The following is a 25,801-nucleotide window of genomic DNA, read 5'->3' as shown; positions in this document are numbered from 1 at the left end:
ATCGGTAAGCTGTATGGTAGACCTCAATACTGCCGCAGCCAATCGCGCGCCTCTCTTTTTATATTCGCGTTGGCACGAAGGGTGAGTATTCGTCATGATCGGTAAGCTGTATCGTAGACCTCACTACTGTCGCAGCCAATCGCGTGCCTCTCTTTCTCTTTTTTTTCGCGTTCTCAGGAAGGGTGAATATTCATCATGATCGGTAAACTGTATCGCAGACCTCACTACTGCCGCAGTCAATCGCGCGCCTCTCTTTTTATATTCGCGTTGGCACGAAGGGTGAGTATTCGTCATGATCGGTAAGCTGTATCGTAGACCTCAATACTGCCGCTGCAAATCGCGCGCCTCTCTTTTTATATTCGCGTTGGCACGAAGGGTGAGTATTCGTCATGATCGGTAAGCTGTATCGTAGACCTCACTACTGCCGCAGCCAATCGCGCGCCTCTCTTTTTATATTCGCGTTGGCACGAAGGGTGAGTATTCGTCATGATCGGTAAGCTGTATCGTAGACCTCACTACTGTCGCAGCCAATCGTGCGCCTCTCTTTCTCTTTTTTTTCGCGTTGGCAGGAAGGGTGAATATTCATCATGATCGGTAAACTGTATCGTAGACCTCAATACTGCCGCAGCCAATTACGCGCCTCTCTTTTTTTTTCGAGTTGGCAGGAAGGGTGAGTATTCGTCGTGATCGGTAAGCTGTATCGTAGACCTCACTACTGCCGCAGCAAATCGCGCGCCTCTCTTTTTATATTCGCGTTGGCACGAAGGGTGAGTATTCGTCATGATCGGTAAGCTGTATCGTAGACCTCACTATTGTCGCAGCCAATCGCGCGTCTCTCTTTCTCTTTTTGTGTCGCGTTGGTAGGAAGGGCTCAGTATTCGTCATGATCGGTAGGCTGTATCGTATACCTCACTACTGGCGCAGCCAATCACGCCTCTCTTTCTCATAAAACTACTATCGGCCCATAAAACTACTATCCTTACTTGGCATAGCTGCCTAGTAATTTTCCATCGCAGTCGATCCTTTGCCTTTCCGGTGAAACTACGACTTTTTCTTTGTTCCATATGATTGTTTCTCGCTGCACAACCAGCTCAGATAATAAGCAATAACACATCTCAGTACCGGGATCAAGTGCACGAAGCTCGTATTCGAAGCTCCATTACGTACGAACTACTCAATGAATGCGGATGCCCAAAACAGTTTCTTGTGTTTGTCCGTCCAAACTATCGTTAAGGCAATGACTACTACCGCAGTCGTCATTATCCCGCCGCCGTTGTCGTGAAGCCACATCATCAGCTAAAAATAAAGCTTTACTGCAAACCGTCCCCGAGGTTCAAGCTCAAGCGCCTGCGGCCGTTTGTAGTCTGGAGCCCCACACGCTCACCACTGCGCTACTGCGCAGCCTGGCTCTCGGTAATGTGTGTCTTGCGTTTTTTTATTTTGAGTGGCTATCTCTTGTTTGTGATGTGTTCACATCAATTCTCGTGCTGTCACGCAAGAACAATATGTGCTGGGTATTGGGCACGACGCATTTTGTCAGATTTGCATAGTATGAAAACATAGGTTATTACGTGCCAAAACCATGATGTGATTATGGGGCACGCCTTAGTCGGGGACTAGGAAAATGTTGACTGTTTTTGATGAAAAAGCATCAAACGGCTCTGAGTAAAAAAAGCCGGCATGTGTAGCAATGTAACTGCACCTGAATCTCTATTGGCTGCGATGCCACGTCACGTGCACGGCTCGACGGAGCAGAGCGGGCGAAAGACTTGCTGGCCGCTGGCGCGCACGTGTTGCGTCAGGGCACCGCGGCTACAAAACGTCACCATCGCTCTCGGAAGCCTTTGTTATCCGCGCGTTTCTTGTCCGCGCAAGCCCTCGCTTGCGTTCTAACTTCGTATCGGAAATAGCTATAAAGATAAATAATGTATGAAAAGATAGTAAACGTAAAAGGAAAAACGCTGGTGGTAACGAGTTCAGAACCTACGGATCCTATGCTCAGAAGCCGAGTGTCCTACCCACTGGGCTAAACCACGCCTCCTCTAGGAGGCGTGGCCTGTGCACTTTGCTTTATGACATCATGCCACCTGGACCGAAATTTTGACGTCACCCTTTAGTCACGCCGAGTTTGGAAATGGAAATCTAAGTTCAGGTACCATGGTGTGATGTAGCAGAGTGCAAACACTTGCCGAGGTCGATCCATATAGGTCGTGAAGCTTCGGACGAAAAGTGATTCGGAACAAATTGTCGCCAACATCAGGAAGGGTGGTTACGGGAGCAGCAGTTGAGGCGCGACTATGCTTGGAGGGAACCAACATTGGGAAAGAAAAAAATCGTTTTTTAATTAGAGTGAGACACAGATTCATTCAACGGAAAATAAATTCTTGGACAACATTATATATACGTGATGATCGAGTGATGGACAGTCAACTATATTTTATAGTTATCAATAAATAGCTTTTCTTCAACACCCACCGCAAGAGGGGGACGTTGAGACCACCATCACATGCAATGCAATTACAGTGCACTAGGGGGGAATAGTGTGTTCAAGGGCGGCACGCGGCGTGTATTGCCGCGAGGCCGAAAGCGTGGAAAATTCCGGCACTTGGATGCTCTCCCATGCGACAGCAGCGCCGCCGCCAACATCCGTCGCAGAGAGCTTCCCGCCGCTCATTCCCGCTATTGTCAGTTGTGCTGGTTGTGCGCCACTAAGAGTGTGCGTCGAACTCTGGTGTTAGTGGTTTATTTTAATTGATGTAATTAAAACGACGTATTCGTCTAGCATAAATTCTTGCTTTTTCGTGAGGAATTCGAGTTTAAATAATACACAGCGGTTGTCGCTGCAACATAAAGATCTGAATGCAATATAAGGTATTGAATTACCGTTTATTAAGCAACTTACAAATAAGTCATATAAGTGAAACCTATAGTTACTAATGAAGCAATTAATTATTACCAAAGCAATACATTCAATAAAGAGTAAATTAGGCAACAGAGCAATTAACTATTTATTAAATGATTAAAGCTATGTGCGTTGTTCATTTGCCTCACTCAAATTACCCAAATAACTGAAAATTCGGTAAATTATACTTTTGTCATTAATTGCTTTTGATATCTCCAACAGAATGTTGATCCTGGAAGTTTTACAAATTAAGTGGCCAGTCTCTTTGCTTAATATACATGTATTGTTTGAGTAATATCTGCATACGAAGGCGTAGCTTTCCGTTGATAAATATTTTAATGTGTTATACGGAATTGTAAGAATTGCCTATTCATTTCCACAGTTGATTTTCAGCAGCCTAGCGATGTGCAAGCAACAATTGTGACTTCTACGGCTAACTATAGTATATTACTTGATTTCCATATTGTCAAATTTCGTGCAACTAGTTCGCTCGCTCTCCTTTTCAATACGTTTAGTCATAGACGGCCTCATGCAATACTCCTCCTCGGAGCATACCAAGATCTTGAATTTAAAAAATGAGGGTACAAACATTCACAAGCGCAACCGCCGCATTGAGCCGTCGTTGCAGAATGTCTCGGGGATGGACGCGGGTTTTCATACATGGATAGATGGATGGAAGGTAGGAGCGTCCCCTTTGAAATGGGCTGATGGCAGTTGCCACCATGCTTAGCGTTTTATTTTTGTTTAACTGTGTTGTAAGTTATTCAAATTCGCCATTTTCATTAAATACGTCTTCCTACACTTTTAACCTTATGTCACCTCTCTGCTTTTGAGCCACCAATCCTCCAATCGCCTTTTGCTAATTTCCACCGCATATTTATTTACAAGACTATTGTTATCTCTGAACCCTAGGGCCTCAGGAAGCGTGACTGTGCCCGCATCGTCATCGGGATGGATACCATCACATTTTAGTATGAGGTGTTCTATTCTTTCTACAGATTTACCACACACAGTACATGTGTCCTCTTCTTCGTTAAATTTCTTTTTAGAGCTCCGCGTTCTAAGACGTTATGACCGAGCTTCAATGAGTAGGGCACTGCCTGTTGAGTTATAATGAAACGCCTCCTTTCTGATCTGCTGTTTCCAGTATTGATATACTTCCACACTATGCTTCTTTTCCATTAAATTTATCCAATTTTTACCTTCCGGGTTTTTAACCTGTCCTTTAATGCTCTGTCTTTCTCCGTCCTCGTGTCGGGCATATTTACTGGTTAGCTTGCTAGTTCTTTTCCGCCATTGTGAGTCAACGCTCTTTCTGTATAGGTATTTAAATACCTGAGCTGCCCACCTGTTATCGTCCAATTGCCTCAGGCGTTTTTCGTATAGGATTTTACTCTGAGCTTCCCGTGTTTCGAACGATGCCCAGCCATATCCCCTAAACCGCTTCGTTTGTGGTTTTCCCGTAGGCACCTAGTGCTAATCTTCCAACAGCTCTCTGATTTACTACTAGTCTCGACTGAACTTCTGCCCTTAAGCACAGGACCGCATTTCCGAAAGTAAGCCCCGGCACCATTACTCCCTTCCAAATACCTCTCAGTACGTTATACCTGCTGTACCCCCACAATGCCATATGTTTCATTATCCCGGCATCTCTTCGCCTTTTTGCTATGAGAGACTGTTCGTGCTTTTCCGTGTACATCTGCCCTTTGTTTATCCATACCCCAAGGTATTCGTATTCGGCCATTAGGGGTATTTCATGGCCTTGTATTGTAAGCTCCTGATCAGTTGTATCGTTGAAAAACATCCCACCGGACTTCGCTGGACTAAAACTGAATCCTAAACTGTTTCCTTCGTCTCCACAGTAATTAACCAGAGTTTGCAAATCTTCCTAGCTATCTGCTAACAGTACAATATCGTCGGCATACATTAAACCCGGTAGTCGTTGCTCAACAACATTTCCACCTAACCTGTACGACAGATTATACCCTAGATTGCTTCCTTGTAGCCTTCTTTCCATACTTATCATATAAAGCATGAACAGCAGCGGTGATAGAGGACAACCTTGCCTTAATCCTTGGTGTACCACGACAATTGTCCTACTCTTAATTCCTTCCCATGTTATTTCAACATTATTTTCTCGATATAGTTCCTGTAGAAAATCAATTACCTCATCACCGATACCTTCATCTTTCAATATGTTCCACAGGAGTTCCCTGTTCACGTTGTCGTATGCACCGCTTTATGTCCAGAAAGGCTAAATACAGAGGTCTATTTTCCGCCTTAGCTATTTCTATGCACTGGGTAAGCACGAACAGGCTATCATCTAAGCGCCTACCACTTCTGAACCCGTTCTGCAGTTCTCCGAGTATTCTATTACTTTATACCCATGACTGCATTTTTAATTTCACCGCCTGCCTCGCCAGCCTATCTATGACTGATGTTATCGTTATAGGTCGGAAGGATTTTATGTTCTTCTTATCGCCTTTCCCTTTATAAATCAAATTCAGTTTTATGTTTCCAGCTGTGCGGAATTCGCTTATTTGTTATGACTGCCTCCAATGCTTTTATCCTCGTTTCCTTGCTTCTTGGGTCACGTTTATTAATTAACTTGATTGGAATTTCGTCTAACCCTGCGGACGCGCATTTTGGAATATTTGCTTCCACCTTTTTCCAGTTAAGATTGGTCAGTTCTAAGCTGTTTTCTATTGTGCCATCCTGTGTTGCTCCCTCATTATGGGCGATTACCTTATCGTCTTTCCAGATGACTCGGCTATAGCTGAACCAATGTAGTTCACAGCATCATCTCCCTTTAAACGATTTCCCTCGGCATCGTGAATCTGTTCCTACTTTCTGTGATTCGCTTTACCCAGCCAGCTAATATGGTTCCAGAAGTTTCTTGACCCCCCTTTAGTTGCATCGCGAACTTCAGCCAGCCAGCGATCAGAGGACTGCTTTATTTTAGCCTGGACGAGGATCTGCACTTGTTTCTTTCGTCGATAAGATTCCCATATTTAGCCTATTTCCTCTTCACATAACTGCGCCCTCTTTGCTTCTCTGTGTTCCCGTGATACCAACCGTCGTTGTTCGATGGCCTCCCTCATTTCCTTATTCCACCAACTTCGTGGCTTCCTCTTTCCTCTCCAGCGGTTTACACCTTTTACTTCTTTTATTTTTGTACTAATGAGTAGTTTTAACTGATTATTATTTGTTCGTCATTTAATTCTGCGTACTCTTTTTGACTTCCCTGCATTTCGTTTTGGAGCAGGGCTCCCAACTTTAGACTAATACGCTTATTATCACTTCCGAGGCTGTACTTCCCCTCTTCGTTTATTTCCATTATTGCGAGCTTGCTATACAACCCCTGCAACATTAAGCAGTAGTCAATGGTCGTTTGTCTCTTACGGGACTCCCACGTGATCTGTCCTTCACACTTAGTTTCTCTATTTACTATAACTAGGTTGTGTCGCTCACAGAAGTCTAGCTTCGACTTCCCCTTCCAATCTGTGTATCCATCCAGATCCTCGATGTGGCCATTAATGTGACCCAGCAGACAAATATCGGCACCTTTTCCAAACTGCTTTATATCGTCATCGAGACACTTCACTAGATCCTTGGTCTCTTGCCTGTATTTGTCCCCTGTCCCTAAATGAACTACTCCTAGCCAAGTCTTTTTACCGGCAATCGTACCTGATACCCAGACATATTCTGTGCAAGTTGGCTTTATTCTTTGCCAATTTGTTCCTTGATGCATCAGCGTACCTATTCCTCCTCCCTTCTTCGTTGTTGTTCTCTTGCTCCCTTCCCAGACGTAGCCTTCAATAAACGGTGGGTATTCAAGATCTCTGAGATGTGTTTCGCTTAGCGGGTATACACCTATTTGTTCGTCCTTTAACTGCTGTTCTATTTCTAACCACTTCGCTCTCTTTCTACCGCCTTGCATGTTTATGTACCTGATCCTGGTGCTAAATTTCTTTTTGGTAGTTTTCTTCCTGGACCTCCTAGTGGCCATTTTATTGGCGTCAGCCTCTATTGTTGCACTTTCTACTTTGTTTCTACCTACCCCTACGCCCTGAGCCGCAGTGGACCCCCTAAAAAAGCTACGGCCCGACTTGCCAGGCACCAGCCGATCTCGGCTCCTAGCCTTCCATTAAAGTGGATGCCATTCCGTGTAAAGCCTCCGCCAAAGCCTGCTCTATGCACTTCTCTGTTTATGTCTGCCAATTCAAAGCCTTTCTCCTGGCTTAGCTTTCTTATCTCACGATTAACAGCCACAACGTCCTTGTTAATTCCTCCGTTCCGTCCTTGCACCTCCGGCACTGTGCTTACCACGATCGGGACTTGCTGTGCTATCGCCCTTAAATCGTCAACTCCCTCCGCTAATCTTTCCACTACATTTGCGGCTTCACTATTCAAGACGTCTTTAGCCCCGCCGCTACCACTACCAAATTGCGCTCTGCAACATTCTCGGAAAGCTCGCTTTTTGTTTCTTTCAGTACTGCACCCATTGTCCTGCGTGGGAACGTCCCGACTGCTACCCGCTTATCACCCTTTGCACGCTCCATTATAGCTCTTTTGCACGTTTTCATATTTGAGTCATCACCGATAAGTACTAGGGCATTCCCTCCTTTCCTCCTAACTTCCAGGTTATGCTGCCTCTTATCATGAGCTCATTCCTTGGGGTTAGCTTGTTTGCCTCCTCTCTTCGCGCCCGCTGGCGCCCTTGTGGCTGTAGCGTCGCCTCACTCGGGGCGTGTTGCGCTGCTTCACTATAACTATGTCGATTCACCGGCGGCGCGCCGACGACCACTTGCTCTGCCACCCTGCCTCCCACTTCGCCTGTAGGGTCTACCCTACTTTCTGGGCTTTTGCCACCGGATTGATGTCGTGACCCATCATTCTCCGCTGCCCGCGTTTCAAGCGCATCGAGCCGCCTTTCCAGTTCTGCGCTCCTTTCCTTCTCTTCTCCAAGCTCGGCCACGGTCCTTACTAATTGCGCGGCCTGGACCGCCTCCACCTTGACCAAATCGGCGACTTTCGCCTGCAGTGCTACCCGCTTCTCCCGCTCCTCCCTCAGGTCTGCTTTAAGCCCTTCGAACTTGGCTGCCCAAGTTCGTTCCAGTTTTTGGACTGCTTCCCTGACACCCTCGCACAGCCTGCACGTAAAGCTAGACCCGTCCGCGTCTGCTAAACTCTGGAAACTGGTCTCGTCGAGGAAGCACCAGCGCAGGCACTCTTCGCACTGCACTTGCTCCCCATCCCCCGTGACCTTCCCTTTCTTCGGTTTCATCGCTAGGCCTACGTCCTCAGGCTCAACTAGGAAGTCCACCAAATCACTCGACAGCTACCTCCCCCCCCCCCTCAAAAAAAAAATTTGCACTCCCTACTCCATTTAAGAGTCACTTCGAAGAGCTAGCTGAGATAAATAAGCCTATCAAATAGGTCCCGCCTACCACCCAGGCCTAACGGGGGAACCGCCAGACCTAGAAAAAGCCGGTACGTTTACTACGCTTACCAAGAGTTGAAAACTTGCACCCCTTCTCCATACAAAAGAGAACACTTCGAAAACACTAGCTAATAAAAAGAAATGAGCACTTAGCTACGAACGACGTCGCTGAAGCCTCGAGCATAGCCCGTGCTGAAGTGGCGCCACCTGACGTCGTCTACAGAAGGAGCCTCAGCCACGGGCCCTCCCTCAACACTACCCTCTTCTTAAACAGTGTAATGCAATGCAGCTCTTGAAGCGTGCACAAATGCACGCTCGTAAAGTTCACCTTATGCACCCCCTCACAAGTTGGGCTGCTTTGCTTGTCGACGTTTGTCTGAATTTGGTGACGCGGGTAGCTTCATTGTTTCTTATACCCCTGACACACGGGTAAAAGTAAAGTGCTCTGCAGTAAACTCCTTTTGTTACTCTGAAGGACCCTTTGCAGAAAGGAGTTGCGTCGATGACACTTGGCACAGCACTAACTCCTTTAGGGGATTCCTCAGATGAACGCTGTAGAAAAAAATTCACTGCTTGTTAGAGCAGCAAGAGAGAAAATATCTGAAAAAAGCTGCGTATGTTGATTACAGTTAGCGATTGTAGAACCTAAAAACACCACAGCAGTGGCCGACAGCATAGGCCGTCGAAAGAACCTAAAAACAGTTTTTTACACCGTTGATGGCTTACAATTCGCATATTCGTTTACTTTATTCATGTTTTTGCGTTCTTAGCAGCAATTTAAGTTTGTCCAGCAACTATGGGCAGTCGGTGTTTTGATGTGCACGCTGTTTATTATGGTGTTGCCATGGCAGTGCCCACATTTCTGCCGTCCTTTTTGACATTTTTTTTTTTTGTGTGATACGAGCGACGTGATGCGAGCGTTTCAGAATACAGCTAGAGTGAATCTTCACTGTTCGGACAAATCGCCTAACCGCTAAAAATTAAAACACTTTTGCAAGGTGAAAAAAAAATTATTTATGGGGCCCCGTAGATTTGTGACATTCCTTCAATCGAGGAGTTGTGCACGCTGAGTGTGAGAGTAACTCCCTTTGGGCTCGAAAAGTAGATGCACGATCTCCTTTCCCGCAAAAGAACTTTGCTGTAAGGGAGCTACTCCTTGGTCATGTGTCACTGCCCTTGAACGCCTTTCCGGTAGATGTCCCCTTACCTAAAGGACTTCTTTACCCGTGTGCCAGGGGCAGTAACCTGTTCAGTCAAAAGTAGTGAGTTATGACCGCTAGATAATTGCTTGCTTTAGTTGCTTTCGTGCGACTGCGCAGGCCGACGGGCTTGACGTCCGACGACAGTACCAGCACTCTACACCTAAAGCTTTCGTCGGCCTCCAAAGAAAGTATGTTCTGTACAGGGGTGCGATTTCAACACTTGTACGGCTTACTTTTTCCTACATCGCTTTGCAAACTGAAATCTCGAAACGCCCATCAAGTCGAATGGCGGGGTATGTGAATATACAGCTCTACTGGAAGGCCACCAAAACAAATTTTGCGCCTTTGAGAAAAAAATCATGTCACTTCTGCTTTTAACAGATATGGTGCCACATGATTATTATTTCTTCCGGAAGTGTTCCCTCGTCACAAAGATGGCGCTGTTGCGACTTGGGGTTTGAAGATGTGGAATTCACTTTGCTCATGGAGGAGTAAGGGAGCGTGAGACTAGGCCCGATATTCAGGACGTTTAACACGTTTATATTTACATATCTACAAGAAAATTCAAAGCAATACAGAAAAACATCACGCTGAAGTTGTAGCAGTCCATCAGTCCTGGCGTCCGTTGCTCCTTTTATGCCCTGCGTGGTCATTGTTCAGTAACTTCCCCCAATGCGACCTCAGGAGACCGGTGACATCAGGTCCCATCAATCCGGAGGTCGGTTGACTTTTCCCTCCGAAGGGAGCTTGGTCGGAAACGCACGCACATTACTGGGCACAAACAGGGAAAGGGGTGAACGTACGCTGACTCCGATCGTACACTGACTCCGTCCCCGACGTGGACATGCCAGTTTGGGCGGCTGACAGGTGATGGCCGTATCATTGCACTGGCCGCGTCTCCGGCGTGGACGCGCCAATTTGTGCGGCTAACAAGCGATGGCCGCATCCTTGCTAATTGCCCAAACCTCTCCTGGCCGAGGCACTCCCGCGCTGGTCATAAACCATCTCTTTTGAGAACCATTTCGACGAGGCCGTGAGCCCGTTCCCCACAATGGCGTGAGCCGTGACCAGAGTGTGCCGCGGGGGGAATGGCCGATCACAACAGCGCTAAGCCCAGTGAACTGCTTACAGACCGCCATGTTTTGAAAGTATGGACTTTATGAAAGCTTTGCTGCCAGGTATATTTACCTTACACCTGCCATCTAGAAGGCCTTGCGCGTGGTCCGTGCCTCTGCCTCAGCCCCCCCCCCCCCCCCCGGGCTTAGCTACTGCGCGCGCCTGCCAGCATTGGTGGCCGCTACCCGTCGCTACTCGTCGCTACTCGGTCCTTCGTCGCGCAGGACGTCCGCTGCATGCGGCGTTGGCACCGCAGGCTGCTGCTGCTTGCTGACTCGGGGATCACGTACCTCTATGGAGTCTGAAGCATCTGCATCGTCGGTGGCCGGAACTTCGGCAGTAGACAAACGTGTCCGTCCACACCTGTACACCGCAGACGAAGCAAGGGAGCGGAAGAACAGAGCAAAACGAGCGAAGAGGCAGAGGCACGTTATGCGATGCCCTCTCCCCTCACGCAACACCTGGCGCGCAATCGCTGCAGCAGGCGGTTCGTTTCGCCTGGTCTGCTTCGTCGAGGTTTGCATGTGCGGGCCGAGTTCATCAAGCACCGCATTCAGCCATAGTATGCACGTTATATTGAAATTCCATGCGCTTAAAGCACTCGACCACGCAGTACGGTCGAACGTAGAAACTGAGAAAACATTGCGCCACCAATTTAATTGCAATACTCGGCAATATACCCCGCAGAAAAACTTAAACACACTATTCACAGCGCAAAACTCGAACTGCTCAGCGGCGTTCAATTGGACATCAATGCTTTCACATTCATAACTCATAAGAAGTGCTTAGGTGTCCGCGAATTTCATTAACTTGCACCTAATGCACGGTATACGGTTGTTTTTGCATTTTAGCCCCCTTGAAACACGGCCACGTCGACCGGGATTTCATCCCGCGCCCTGGGGTTTTACTCCGGTGGCCTCTATATATAGCGGAGCCATGCGGGTTCTATTTTGAAAGCGATCTGCGATTGGGAGGGGAGTGTGACGAGTGCTCATAGGTTCGTGTGCGCTGTGTTCTCGCCGCTTGGGTTTTGTTGAAGCGAGAGGCAGGTCAATTCGTTTGCTGCTTCTGCCACGCTACCTCACTCTAGCATTTTGACAGCGAATGTACGCAGTGATCCCGGGAGATGTGTTCATTATTTCTTGTGTGCGCGTACCACCATGCTTGTTAATATAGTTAGTATACGAATGTTTAAAAGTCTGTACGGTTGAAATCACTACTATCCTTACTTTCTATAGATGTCTACTAATTTGCTAGCGCAATGGATGCTTCGCTTTTCTGGCAAAACTGCGACTTTCTAGAGTATAGCGCTTAGGCGCCAATTCCTGGCTTGATCATCGGCGTCCCTCGGCGTAACCGCGCGTACACGCTCGTGCCACTGCTCGTGCCAGCTGGCTCGGATGCCGCTACTTATGCCAGCGTTCCCAGACTGCCCCTCGGACTCGTGTCACTGCTCGCGCGCTAGTCTTCGCCTTCTTCCACACCTGGCTGCGACGCCGCTCATCATGCCAGCGTTCCCATACTGCCCTTCCCTCTGCGAAGGCGCTGACGGCAGTGACCCAGTGCCAGTCGGTGCAGTGATTTCGGTCTCAAATTCCTTGCCTCAAATTATTGCGAAATGAAAACACGTACCCAGAGAGAGATCAGCTTTATTATGCTCCTGATGGGGTCCAGCTGCGCTCGGACTTCGCATTATGGAGTGCCATAATCGCCGGAAACGTTTTTTCTTTTCATCGTATCGCCATGTATTAAGAGAAAGCTTTAGTTCGGCCCCAACTCCCATGCCACCCATTCAAATACGTGTAAAAAAGGAGCAAGGTATTTTTTGGGATAACCACTATGTCACATTTAGGGAAATTGTTGCAATTGAGAGAGAAAGTTAAAAGCTAGTGAATGTATGGAGTGGAAATTTGCTTTAGGACAGAATTATTTCAATTTAGTTTTCGAAAGATTGATAATTGTGAAAACAACAGGAGCATGAAGTTTACAAATTGATATCTCTGCACCTAGAAGAGGTATCCCCGGTTCTGTAAATTGCACCCATTAGAGCTTCCAAAGGCCGCAAATTTGGTATGTCATTTTGTACGTTACGTCAAATTTGTAACATGGCTTACAAGGGTTTTGTGAATTGTGTACTCACAAATTAATGGTCCACTTGAAAATCCTGTATAACATATCAACTTCGTCTGATTTAGATGCACCATTAGGTGCAATTCACAGAATTGTGATATCTTGTTTTTGGTGCAGAGTTACAGAATTGTAAACTTGATATTTTCGTTTTCTAGAAATTTATGATTTTTGCCAATTTCTAAATTGACGACCTAAATCAAGAACTCTCAAGCAACAGTCACTTGATTTTAACGTTTTCTTTTAAAGGGACACTAAAGCGAAACAATAAATCAGTTTAGACTAATAAAGCATCGTTTGAGAACTCTGCAGGCAGTCATTTCAAAATAAGAGTTTGATTATTAGATGAGAAAATGAGGGTGGAAGTGCCAGTATTTGAATTTCGCGCCGAAACCCCAACGCCGTTACGTCAGGGATTCCAAAGTATGTTTTCGCATTTGGGCCGCGTTCGTTGAGTAAAGGTTCCCCGAAACTTGCCATGTTTAATATTTGGTTCCTTTAGAACGCAATGTAGCTAATCTGTACCACTATATACTTAGGCAGGCCCTAGAAGCTGTCATAAAAATCCATGACGTCACAGCGACCAGGTGCGGGAACTTCAAGGAGGCGTCGCCACCCGTCTTTCGTTCCTGCGCTTTTTCTGGCTTATCAAGCGTCTTATCGTGGTAAGAGTGGTGTCTTTGGTGTCGTAGAAAGGTAATTTACTGATGCAGAAGAAATCATTTTTCTCTTTAGTGTCCTTTTAAATGCAACAAACCTCATCAAATTTGTTGCAGTAGTTACGGAGGAGAAGAATTTCCCTTTTTCCGTTTATATAGCAGGCGCCTAACTAAAGGTTTCTCTTGAAGACAGCAGTGGAGCCCTTGCGATAAATGCTGCTTGAGCGAAAGAGGTGAGACGAAAAAATGAAGAACGTCTTTTTAATCAACTTTTGACAGCAGAGCGTGTCGCTCTATTGAGGAACATATTCCCCCAATGCACATAGAATTATTTGCTGTGTAGCAGAACATTTCTATAATTGCGATCAGCCGCCACGACAAGCTCCAAGGGCTCCAGGTTTGTGGCTTGCGGTATTGACAACTCGAACAAACTTTCATATGACGTCGATTTCATTACCGATTTCAAAGATGTTATTTTGAATTGTTACACTATCTCATTTTTCTTTTTTGATTCATTGGAACTATGTGTGGCAATACTTGGAAGCAAAGTTGTTTAGGCTACGCTCGTAACTCTCACCAATTGAAATCCAAACACCGCACACGCCACAACAACACAGCACACCCAGAACATGAGTTTAGGTAATCAGCAGCAGACAGAACAAGGGATGTCCCTTGCTCGGGGCCGCAACAACAGATCCCTTGTCGAAACGCCGAAGCTCCAACAGAAGCCATCCTTTGTTTGACCACTGTTGTTTACTTGTACTTCGATGGACCTCTGAATACCTTCAAGATGAGCCGCGTTTGAGCATATCTGTGCAGGGGGCCCACCTAGTAATGAGTAGGCTAAGTCACTCTATTGAATCTAATCAATCCCGCAGTGGCTTAACATTGTGAACGCTATAAAAGCTGTGCCTTCATCATGATTCAGCTTAGACGTTTAGTTTGTATAATTAACAGCGGTTGTTTAGATAGCTACCGCTAAGAATAAGAAATGCACCGATTAAAACTTAACAAAATTAAGCTCCCTTTTGCTCTGTAAAATTTTGGCCTAGGTTGTCTTCTGTATATGAACTTTCAAAACGGCGAAATTTTACATACATATTACAAAAAGGCTTGTCTTACTAGTTCTAACATGTTGCAGGATAAGCGTAGCATGTTGCTCGTGTATACAAAATACGACGCCTAATGCGAGAGGAAATGGTATCGCTAGCAGAAGGCTTTAGAATTTCTGCATGTGTATGTCGAATTCACTGTATTGGTCAGTTCAAATATACATTATACACTTTCAAAGAATCAATAGACTAGCGGTGCTCGGCACCGTTTGAATAGCTACATTTTTTTCCTAAGAACCAAGCTTTTATTTCTACTCGCGTGATTAGCAAAATTAAAACAGCCACTGTCATTCCGGACATTTCGATCATTGCCACTTACCGTGCGACGGGCAGTGACACCTGGGCACACCAAGGCTGGACATTTGCTTTACGCAAGTCATCGGGCACGACACTGGGAGCTTAACAGTGATGTACTCTGCATGCCAAAAAGACCACAGTAAAAGAGATCGTAAAGTGTTCCGGCACTGAGTAGACCTTCAACAGCACATTAGTTAAATTTAACTTCCTACTGCTGTCACAGTTAGGTATCGAAAGTAATAGGCGTAAGCCACAACAGCCGGTGTATTAAAACTTCCTAGTTATGTGTGCCAGCAATACTTAGCGTTTCTGAAAGAAAATTTCTGTACTGCGGCTATGCATTCCGTGAAATACCTTGAGCTTTCCCCAATCCCAGTGTATGAATAAATGCTTACAACGAAGACGTAAGTTGACAGGAAAATACTGGGACCGATCGTCCGTGGCACAACATAGAATGTTGCTGGAGGCAACGTTTCAATAAGGGCACTAGACCTCGATAAGGCTCCCGCCTTGACGTTGCTGTCTTGACGTTGCTGTCCTGACGAAGACAAGTTCTCGTCTCGAAACGGGGCTTCAGTGGTATTGTTTGCTCGGCCTCTGTGAATCACGCGAATATACGGTATTTCTCAATCTACGAACAAACGAGCAGAACAGAAAGTGCGGTTCCAACGCAATGCGCAATCGACGTTCATGAAGCATTGTAAATGACTACAACGTACGCTATATATCCAATTCCTTGCAACTTCGTTCATTGGTTTCACTGGGCCGCGATACTAAAGCTTTTTCTCACTCTTTGCACATGCTCTGTGATGCTTCTTCAGATCTTTTTTAAACTCCACTCGCGCTTTCTTGATCGAGTATGACACGTTTGCACGACGCATCACCTCTATAACTCCAGGTCATGCGCGCATACCGCGCACAAGGATATATGTCAGGTAATATCTCGTGTTCGATACAGCACCAGCGCCCAGAATGTTTCTTCTTAGCAACAGTGACAGGTTGGTGCAGAAATCACGCCTTGATGAATGCATTCTGAGCGCGTTCCACTTTGTGGCTGACTACCTTCTGTTTATAAAACGGGGTATGACGAATTTCCTCTTTTAATATTTTCGATCTCTTAAGGCAGCCCTTTTTGAAATAGAAAACGAATTACAAAAGCTGGCATCGGGGACGAAAATTTGTGTCACGCCCAAAAAACGACGCCAAGTCCGCCAAACTATCGCGCGGACAACGAAGACATTTGAACGCTTACGAAACCAGAGTCTCATCAAATGACCACTCCGTCAAGACGATTTTTTCTGTCATATACACTTGAACGCCATCACAGTCTGGTAACCATCGCACAGTTGTTGAAATCATAAACGACGACAGCTCCCCGTTTAGTCAGCTGTAGCAGCTGCTGAACCCGCCGGTATATTGTTTATTGTTTGACGCAAAACGGAAACACAACTCTGGAAACGAACAACATCCCAACTTTGCAGCAACTACCGATTCGTTTGGTGTCGCCAAAAGAAGAGCCGGTAAGTGCGATCGACCGAATTCGACAAAGAGTCCAGTGTTGGGACCTCCTCATAATCGCGGCTGTATTCGCGTTTTCGGTTTGCTCCCCACGACGTAATAAATTCTTTAATACAGTCAGGATCAACGTTGAAGCCACTGTTGCGTTTACACAAACCCTGGACGCGAGGCCCCACCTTCGCCCAATTGAGACGACAGATGCTAAGATCTCCCTGAGTGCGGCTGACAATTACCGAAAGTTTGTGCGTTTGAGCTTCGGAAGCTTCTTTCAATTGTGGAAGAAGAAGAAGGCGCCGACTAGTGCGGACGTGGAAAGATCGGCTCCCGCTTTCGTAAATATTTTCGGTCTGCTTTTTGTGTCACCTACCGCGGAAATGCACGCCATTCGACACGGTTTCTTCTGAGGACTTCCTTCGGTGAGTGGCCTTTGCGCGGAAACCGTGGAACTTTTTGTGTAGACCACGCCGCGGCGACGCTAGGCGCGGGTAGGCTTAGGCCTAACCCGACGAAGAGGGGCATTATGCCCGAAGTAGAAATGGTGGTAGGAGAGGAAATCTCCTCCGAAGAAGCCAACAGCCCAGGCTGGACGACAGCGTTGGGCAAGAACAAGAAAGCCCGGCAAGAAACACCAGTTTCAACGAGCAAGAGAGCTCACGTGGGCTCGAAGGGTGGCTGCCGCACGGCTGCCCCGCAAGGCGTGTTGCAACGTCTCGCAGCCTCGTCGAGGCTCCCCAGACTACCTAGGGAGCACATAATTATTGTCCGCCCAAGGGGCGGGCTTGACGTCAAGAAGATAAGCCAAATCAAGCTGGCTCAAGCCTTGGCCATGGCGGCTGCACTAGCCCCCACAGAAACTGAGGGCGACGTAATCTGCCCTAATTTCACTCAAAACGTTCTCGTCGTATCCACCCCGGAGAAGAAGAACGCCGCCGCTTATGCAGGAATCCAGCAAATCCGCATAAGCGAAGGACTGTACAAAATGGCCGCATACATAGCGGCCCCAGACAACACCTGCAAAGGGGTCATACGAGGGGTCGACGCAGACATCAGCGAGGCCCAACTCCAGCGCATGATCGTCAACCATCGTAACCCGAAGGCTCTGGAAATCAAACGAATTAAGAACACCACCACAGTGGTTGTCATCTTCGACGGCATGAAAGTGCCTAACTATGTCATGTGCGGCGTCAGCCTTCTGCGCTGCACGCTCTACAAACGCCAAACCGAGCTGTGCTACGCGTGTGGCGGCTTGGGACATCGCGCGGACGTCTGCCCCAACCCCACCAATGAGGATTGCCGGGGCTGCGGACTAAGCTCACCACCCGATGACCACCAGTGTTCGCCGAAGTGCGCCCTTTGCGGAGGCCCGCATCTTACGGCGGACAAAACGTGTAAGCAGCGCTTTCAAGTCCCATACGTCGTGCGCAGACGCCGACGGCGCCGTAAGCGCGCCAACAACAAGCACCAGCTGCAACAGCTGGCCAAGGAGAACAGGCCACGTGGCTCCAGCGCGGCGGGAACCCCCAGGAGGGAGCGCTCCGCCACGCCCTCTGGTCGACAACGCAGCCTCTCCAGAGGGCGCTCTCGTTCCCGAGGGCGCTCTAACTCCCGGGTTCGGATCTAGGAAACGCCAACCTGGGCCGATCGTGTCAAGTCGAAGCAGACGACGCCGGCTTCAAAGGTAACGCAGGTAGCATTGCCGGAGCATAAAGTTGATCCCAGAGTCGCTCAACTCATGCAAGAGAACGCTCGACTCAAAGCAGAAATGCAGCAGATGAGGGCCGACTTTGAGTCTTTCCGTAAGTCGTACCCCTCGCAAGTCGAGAAGCAACAGGTGCCCCCCTCAGGGAAGCCACAGGCGCGCTCGGGTAAACGTAGGGCCGCGCCCCCAGAGGGGGACGCTGACTCTATGGAGACCGAGTCCAATAACAAAGACTTAGAAAGCATGCAGCTGGCAATTCAGCAGCTCGCTGAAAGCGTGCCTATCCTCCTTAAAAGGATGGTGTCCCTGGAAAGTGCACAGGCCGCGTTAGCTACGGCTAGACAGCCTTCGAGGGAGCCCCGTCGGGCACCTTTACCCGCAAGCGCCGTCCCCGTCAACAAGACGGTGGAATGGCCAATCCAAGGCAATCACCATGGCGGTCAATCCCAATAAGTTGGTTGTGTGGCAGTGGAACTGTGCCAGTTTCCAACGGCGCAAAGCTCCACTGCAGCAATTCGTTTCGGCACAGGCGGTCAAACCGCACGTAATTCTTTTACAAGGAACTCTCGATGACGCGCCCACCTTTCCGGGATACCGGGTTGTATCGATACGGGAGGAAGGAAAGCGGGGTTTAGCAACCTTGGTCGCACGGAAGTGCTCCTTTCAAGTACACAAATTACCAATTGGCAAAACTAGGGCGGAAATCATTATGGTCGAAATTATCCCTAACAATTGGCTTAAGAGCAGTGTCTTCCTTTTAAACATATACAGCTCGCCGTCGGATCAACGGCAGGCATTCGCCACGATCATGACAAAGGCGGTGGCCCTGAGCAAGGGAGCCCCCATAGTGATAGCGGGTGACTTCAATGCCCCCCACAATGCCTGGGGATACCCCCGCCAATCCACCAAGGGCAATCTCCTTGTCCAGGCAGTTGCTGACTGCTCACTGGAATTGATTACGGATCCCCAATACCCGACGCGAACCGGCACGTCGGTAGTCCGAGACACCACTCCGGACCTGGCGTTCGTCAAGAACGCCCCCGGAGCAGGATGGCAAAATTTACAAGAGAACCTGGGCAGCGACCACTTCATTGTGGAGATTACCCTAACGATTAGCACAGCCCCTACCAGGGAATTTAAAGTGACGGATTGGGATGCCTTCCGGAAAATACGGAAGGCGGACCAGACCGACTACGATAATCTCGATAGTCTGTTCACAAGACTACAGAAGGACGTACAAGCTGCGACCAAGGTGGTTAAGACCGACCTAAAGGTAGATCGTATGGACGCGCGCCTTGCGCACCTCCTAGAAGCCAAAAACTCCATCCTGCGCCGCTGGAGAACGCACAGACTCCACCGCCGGCTTCGTAAGAAAATTGCGGAGCTCAATCGTACAATTGAAACTCATTCCATCGAACTGTCCAAACAACAATGGAATGAAGTGTGCTCCTCGGTTGATGGGCAGATGAGAACGGGGGGCAAATGGAACCTGCTCAAACACATACTCGACGATTCGCAAACCAAAACAATCAGAGACTAGCCATCGATCGCATAGTTCATAATCAAAAGGCGGCGGGTGTATTTGAACACGTCCTTTTGCAAGAGTTGGCCGAAAAGTTTCTTCCGCTGGGCCACTCCGATGACGGGGATTATCCTTGTTATCAGGAGGGAGCGGTGGGGGAGCTCGACGCCCCCTTCACGGAATCCGAAATCTGGGAGGTGCTGCAAACGCTCAACGGTCGCTCTGCACCGGGCCCGGATGGCATCTCCAATAAGCTCCTCCGGAACTTGGACGAACAATCAGTTGCGCTGCTCACCGGGGAGGTCAATAAAATTTGGGAAACGGGCCTAGTCCCCGACTCCTGGAAGACAACCTCAGTGGTGCTCATCCCGAAACCAGGCAAACCTCTTGCGCCGGAGAACATGCGGCCCATCTCGCTCACGTCCTGAGTGGGTAAGGTGGCCGAACATGTCATTCACAACCGTATATCTAGGCATATAGAAAATAATGAGTTATTCCCTCACAACATGGTCGGCTTTCGGCCGGCACTCTCCACACAGGACGTCATGTTACTTATAAAGAGGCAAATCATTGATGTCGACACTAGAGACACTCGGACATCCTTGCTCTAGACTTGTCCAAGGCTTTTGATAACATCTCGCCCCGGTTCGTACTAGACGCCATCTCAGATCTGGGCCTGGGGCCACGATTCCATGCGTACGTTAGCTCCTTCCTCAGGGATCGCAAGGCCACTGTCAAAATAGGGCAAATCAAATCGAAGGAATTTACATTGGGAGCGAGAGGCACCCCGCAAGGGGCGGTCATCTCTCCCCTACTGTTTAACATCGCCATGAAGGGCCTCTCGGACAGACTGGCCACAGTAAGAGGAACGGGTCACGCCCTCTACGCGGATGATATTACCGTGTGGTGCATGGGAGGGTCTGACGCTGCAGTTGAGAGTGCGCTCCAAGAGGCGCTCGACATCACAGAACACTTCCTACTAGACACGGGCCTGAGTCTGTCACCAAACAAGTCCGAACTTCTATTGTATAGGCCCACCCGACGGGGGGTTAGGTGCTCCACACCCTTAGATCAAGTTCCCATAGCCCTCTATACGAGGGACGGACAACAAATTCACAGAGTGGATACTATCAGGGTCCTCGGACTCTTGCTGGAATCTCGCGGGGGCAACTCGCAGACTATAGCCCGCATTACTTCGAAGACGGAGAATATGCTTCGGTTTATCCTCAGGGTCTCGAACCGCAGAGGGGGTTTAAGCGAGAGCAATCTACTCAGACTCTACCACGCGTTTCTGATGAGCCACGTTAACTATGTAGCCTCCGCGTTGCGCTGGTCTAAACGGGATGAGGCCAAAATCGACGCCCTCATGCGCAAAAGCATCAAGCGCGTGCTCGGTTTACCACTCACTACCAGCACCGCGCGTCTCATGCAACTAGGCATGCACAACACCCTATCAGAGGTGATCGAGGCCCAACGAGTGGCTCAAATAATTCGACTATCATCATCGCGAGCGGGGAGACGCATTCTCGAATCCGTTGGATGCGGTCACCAGGAAATCACGGAGCGCAACGTGACCCTATCACCCATGGTCCGAGATACGTTCAAGGTAGATCCCATGCCACGTAACGTCCACCCTCAATACAATGTAGGGCGCCGGGTAGCCAGGGCTCGTTCCCTGTTAAAAGCGGCTGCTGCCACTCCGAATCTGGCATGTTTCGTTGACGCCGCCCAGTACGAGTGCTCTGATCACTATGCCGTAGTTTCGGTTGACTTCAATGGCACTCTGATTAATTCAGCATCCGTGCGGAAGGTTTCTTCAACAGTAGCCGAGCAGGTTGCTATAGCTATAGCACTGAAGGACCCTCTACGTTCCAATATCTATACAGACTCCAGATCGGCAGCCCGAGCCTTCGCCTCCGGCTCGATCTCAAAGGAGGCGGCGGCCATCCTCGGCATTGAGGGGGCTGCTGGTTTTCATAGCATCAAATGGTTCCCGGCCCATATGGGAATCAATGTACACTCTGAGCTTGTTAACGCCAATGAGTTGGCCCATGACTGTGCGCGAGGTCTTACACACCGCGGCGGTTCAGGTGGACTCACGGGCGGCGACTTAGGGCTGTACAGAGATTCGCTTCTCACCTTCCATGAAATCTTGAAACATTATCAACTTGCTCGGCGGGCCTTTCCGCTACCACACCCTAAGCTTAATAGACCACAATCGTCGGCGTTTCGCATGCTTCAAACGGGGTCATTTCCCTCCAGGGGCAGATTCAGTCACTTCGCGCCTAATGTAGAACCCCACTGTCCAGACTGTGGGGAGGCGTACTGCTCCTTGTCCCATATGCTCTGGCAATGCCCTGCGTTACGCAGCTCATCGCTAACCACTCTAACCGACTGGGAGGCAGCCCTTAAGAGCGGCGACCTCTCAGAGCAACTACGGGCTGTCCAGAGGGCCTGCGACAGGGCGGAGGACCACGATCTTCCGACCCCGACGTGGGTGCGGCCCGCGACGGCTACGGGGACTCCCTGAAAAGGGAGGTACCCTAACGCCGGTTCCTCAGGACCATTAATAAAGTTCTTTGTCTGTCTGTCTGTCTGTCTGTCTTTCAATTGATAATGAGTGCAACCGAGCGATTGTATTGTCAGCCATTCAGCAAGAAAGTCTGCTAAATCGGGAATACTTCCATTTGTGGGGCGTGTCGGCGTGACATAACGTATTGGTAATCCACCCAAACTGTCTATCGATGACTCGACTCATTCTTTTGAATATGAGTCCTGACGCCATGGGTATAGTGCTCGCTTATGGCATATTCGGGCGGTCATTTCAGAATGCTCTAGGAGCGCTACAGGGGTAATGTAAAACAGCAACTAAGCATTACTGCTAGCATAAGCGGGCTCCACTTACAACAAGAAAGCGGGATCATCACTTCTATACCCGATTGTTCTCGTAATGTAACGGTAACTCTCTTGTTCACCCCATTTAGAGCACGAGCAATGCAGAGCGCTCTCAAACGACCACTTAAATGTTCCATCAAATTGAGTGTCATCACACAAAGCGTCGATGATGCAATTTGCATCTGTTGGAAAGTCTCGACAATAATACTTTACTGCAATGTACTATATACATTGTCAGCAACTCACTGTAGTCGTATGATCTAGGCATCGTAGCGACACACAGGTGAGCCGTGGTACTGACGTCACAAGCTTCCCATCGACGTGAAGGTCACTGCCACTGCGAGGTGCTTCGAGCGCATGACCGCAGTGGCCAATTCTGGTTTGATCTAGCCAGCGTAGCTCTGACACCTCTGAAATAGCTTCCGTGTTTACATTACAATTAACGCGTAACAATAATATGTCGTTAAAATGTACCAATTTACTTTGAGTACCGCGTATCAGCGCAAATAGGACCTTTTGTGAAGCGATACCCTTTGTCCGCATATCTATTCGGGTATGCCTAAACTTATTCAAGAATAGGGAAGTGTTAGAATTAGCACAAATTTCACGCACACATAACTTCACCGTCATACGTTTCGGTGAGACCGCAGCTGGTTCAAAATATTTTTGTCACGTTAAGTGCCCTACGAAGAAAACCTGTTTACCGCGAAATGCACCTGTTTTAGTTGTCCACGCAATAAATCGCCATTTCTTGCGCCCCCAGCGGGCGTTATTAGCTTATTGTCGTCACTGTTGGCACGATGCGCCATGGCGTCGCGCATATGTGAGCTTTTACTAGTCGCCTCCTCTAGTTACCTAAATTTCTGTTAAAAAGCAACACGGCAGTGTCCAAAGGTGACAAGCGTACAAAAGGAAAACCAATTATTAGTAATTCAATCGCACTCGTAACTTCTCGCGAATGAGTTACGTCGACCCTAAAAATACGCTTCTAACGCCGCATGCTTACATTTTAACAGAGCTAATCAAACTATGCTAGATTATAATTTGTTCCTACGTACCGAAGCGATTCCCCACAAACAGCGCCAGCAGAAAAGATGTACCCCGTGGCACGGAAACTCGCGTATTCCCGTTTCGTTTCGTACCCAGACCGCATTGTGTCAGATTAACTTTATTTCTGCGACTCGTACAACAGTGGCACATACTGTGCGCACACTACTCCCGCCTACACAGAGAAATGTGAGCAAAAGAAGACCAGTGCTTCGTGCCCCGACATCGGCGTTCAGGTGCATTCGGCATCCGATCCGCGCTTCTTTTACGCTCTGCAAGCTGGCCGCTGTACCAGCGGTGGCATATTACTGTGAGCGTAAAACAGCACAAAAGAATCAGCAGAATGTTACATATCGTTGCACGTCAGAACGCGCTGTGATACGTTTGTCTCAGCGTAGCTGTGCACACAGCTTTCAAGACACATCACTAGCATTTGCCGCCACAGTTATATAAGCTTAATTTCAATATACAGAAGACCCCGTTATTAACGTGATGGAATTGAGGCCTGGAGAACTTGGGAGAAAAAACAATAGTATTGTATCAATCATACGTCGGCTGTTATCATCCGAAAGTGCAATGACATTTCTGGTAGTCCCGTTAGAGAAGCAGGCATCATTTTTTCATTTGCATTTTAACGTGCTCTGAGAAGACTACCGACGCTTTCTTCGGTGACTTTAGCACCTTTAGTTCTTTGTTTTCTTCTTCGGTAGCCGCGTGACCAGATTACATATTCCTCTATTGTTTTCGCCATCGGACTTCTGTGCTGTGTTGAATTCATAAAACGGCGCTGTTACAGAATAACTCTGAGATACCCGCTAGCGGCCGTGTCCCGTCGCATTTGTCTTCACACTGTTCCACACTGTTTAACAACTAGAATTTACATCAACTCGATGTTTTTTTAGTTTTCTTGTATAATCAAAGTTGCTTAAGCTACCTCTAGAGAAAATACGGATTTCGTTAGGCATCTCTTCCTGAATCTCTCCAGCAAGTTAATTACTTCCTGAATAACAAAGGCGACATGGCACGCTAGCTGGACCTAATAATATTCGTAGTTTACTGTGAAAAATAAATAACTCTAGGCATGTTTGCAGGTAGATCGAGGCGTTACAACTTAATTTTTCATGGTCTTATGGACGCTAAGGAAACCTGGAGCGAAGCAGAACGTAAAATGTCAACCGCGATAAAAAGAAGTGTTCGAATCTTTCAGCACCGACTCGGTTGATGGCACGCACCGTTTCGGTTGGTTTTCATCGAGAAAATGTCGTCTCATCATAGCCAACTTTGCGAGGCTTAAGGCCAAACAAAACATTCTTTCACTTCGCAGCCAGCTGAAACAACAGAACAGTTCAGTGAGCGAGTACTTCTCCCGCAGCAGCCACATCAAACGAAATGAACTAATCGAATATTCGCCGATAGTCAACCAGATTCACCTCAGTTCACATTGCGCTATAACAGATTGTTCACACATAACAAATGCTGTAACTACAACATTGACCTCGACCGCGTTCACGAGCTGAATATACGTGGCCTTGAGACAATTCCCCGGGACACTTCTGTGCCGCGTGCTACACCTTACGAAAGGGAGAGAGGCAGTGGCATATCACCGTACTCTGTACTATCGCCAGAAGTGCGCTTAATAAACGTAACGCTCTCTCATGTGCGAGAAATGCATGCGGTGCGACTATAATCGCCTTAACTGAAGCCTGGTAGCCCACGCATGCGCTTGACCCAGAAATATTTCATGATGCGCACCAGTTTACTGTGTCCCGCTACGAACGCACCGAGCGTAGACGAGGAGATGCGCTTCTTGCGGTTTCAAGAGACATACCATCATCACCTATCCAAGCTAGGCAATGCTGTAGAAATAACAGGAGTTTAACCGTAGATAAGTAGGTCGCAGGATCGAATCCCGGCCACGGCGGCCGCATTTCAATGGGGGCGAAACGCGAAAACACCCGTGTGCTTAGATTTGGGTGCACGTTAAAAAACCCCAGGTGGTCGAAATTTCAGGTGTCCTCCACTACGGCGTGCCTCATAATCAGAAAGTGGTTTTGGCACGTAAAACCCCATAATAAAAAAAAAAAAAACCGTAGATAAGTCTAAACTGATTTTTGGCATGTATACAGACTAACTTCTTCACCATCCACATTTATTAACCAACTGCATGACACTACGATAATAGTATTTTCTCGTTTTCCTTCTGAGCCTTTGTTGTCACTAAGAGATTTTAAGTTTCCAAACATAATATGCAACATCCTCTCA

At 48.0% G+C, this 25,801-nt stretch overlaps 1 protein-coding gene across 5 annotated transcripts in view; it reads right to left on the bottom strand.

The window, feature by feature from the left end:
* The window catches only part of LOC126516448 (papilin-like), a 530,520-nt gene that overhangs the window by 143,554 nt on the left and 361,165 nt on the right, over nt 1-25,801 (bottom strand). For 3 of the 5 annotated variants that reach the window (XM_055064066.2, XM_055064065.2, XM_050166564.3), the window contains exon 10: nt 14,881-14,976. The exons of the other annotated variants lie outside the window; for them this stretch is intronic. In XM_055064066.2, the coding sequence (XP_054920041.2) occupies nt 14,881-14,976 (96 nt within the window). The remainder of the gene's footprint in view (nt 1-14,880; nt 14,977-25,801) is intronic. 5 annotated transcript variants of the gene reach the window in all.

Source organism: Dermacentor andersoni, chromosome 1 (assembly GCF_023375885.2).
Source record: "Dermacentor andersoni chromosome 1, qqDerAnde1_hic_scaffold, whole genome shotgun sequence".
Taxonomy (NCBI): Eukaryota; Metazoa; Arthropoda; class Arachnida; order Ixodida; family Ixodidae; genus Dermacentor; species Dermacentor andersoni.
The sequence above is the reverse complement of the archived record's forward strand: the minus strand, read 5'-3'. Positions and strand labels throughout refer to the sequence as shown.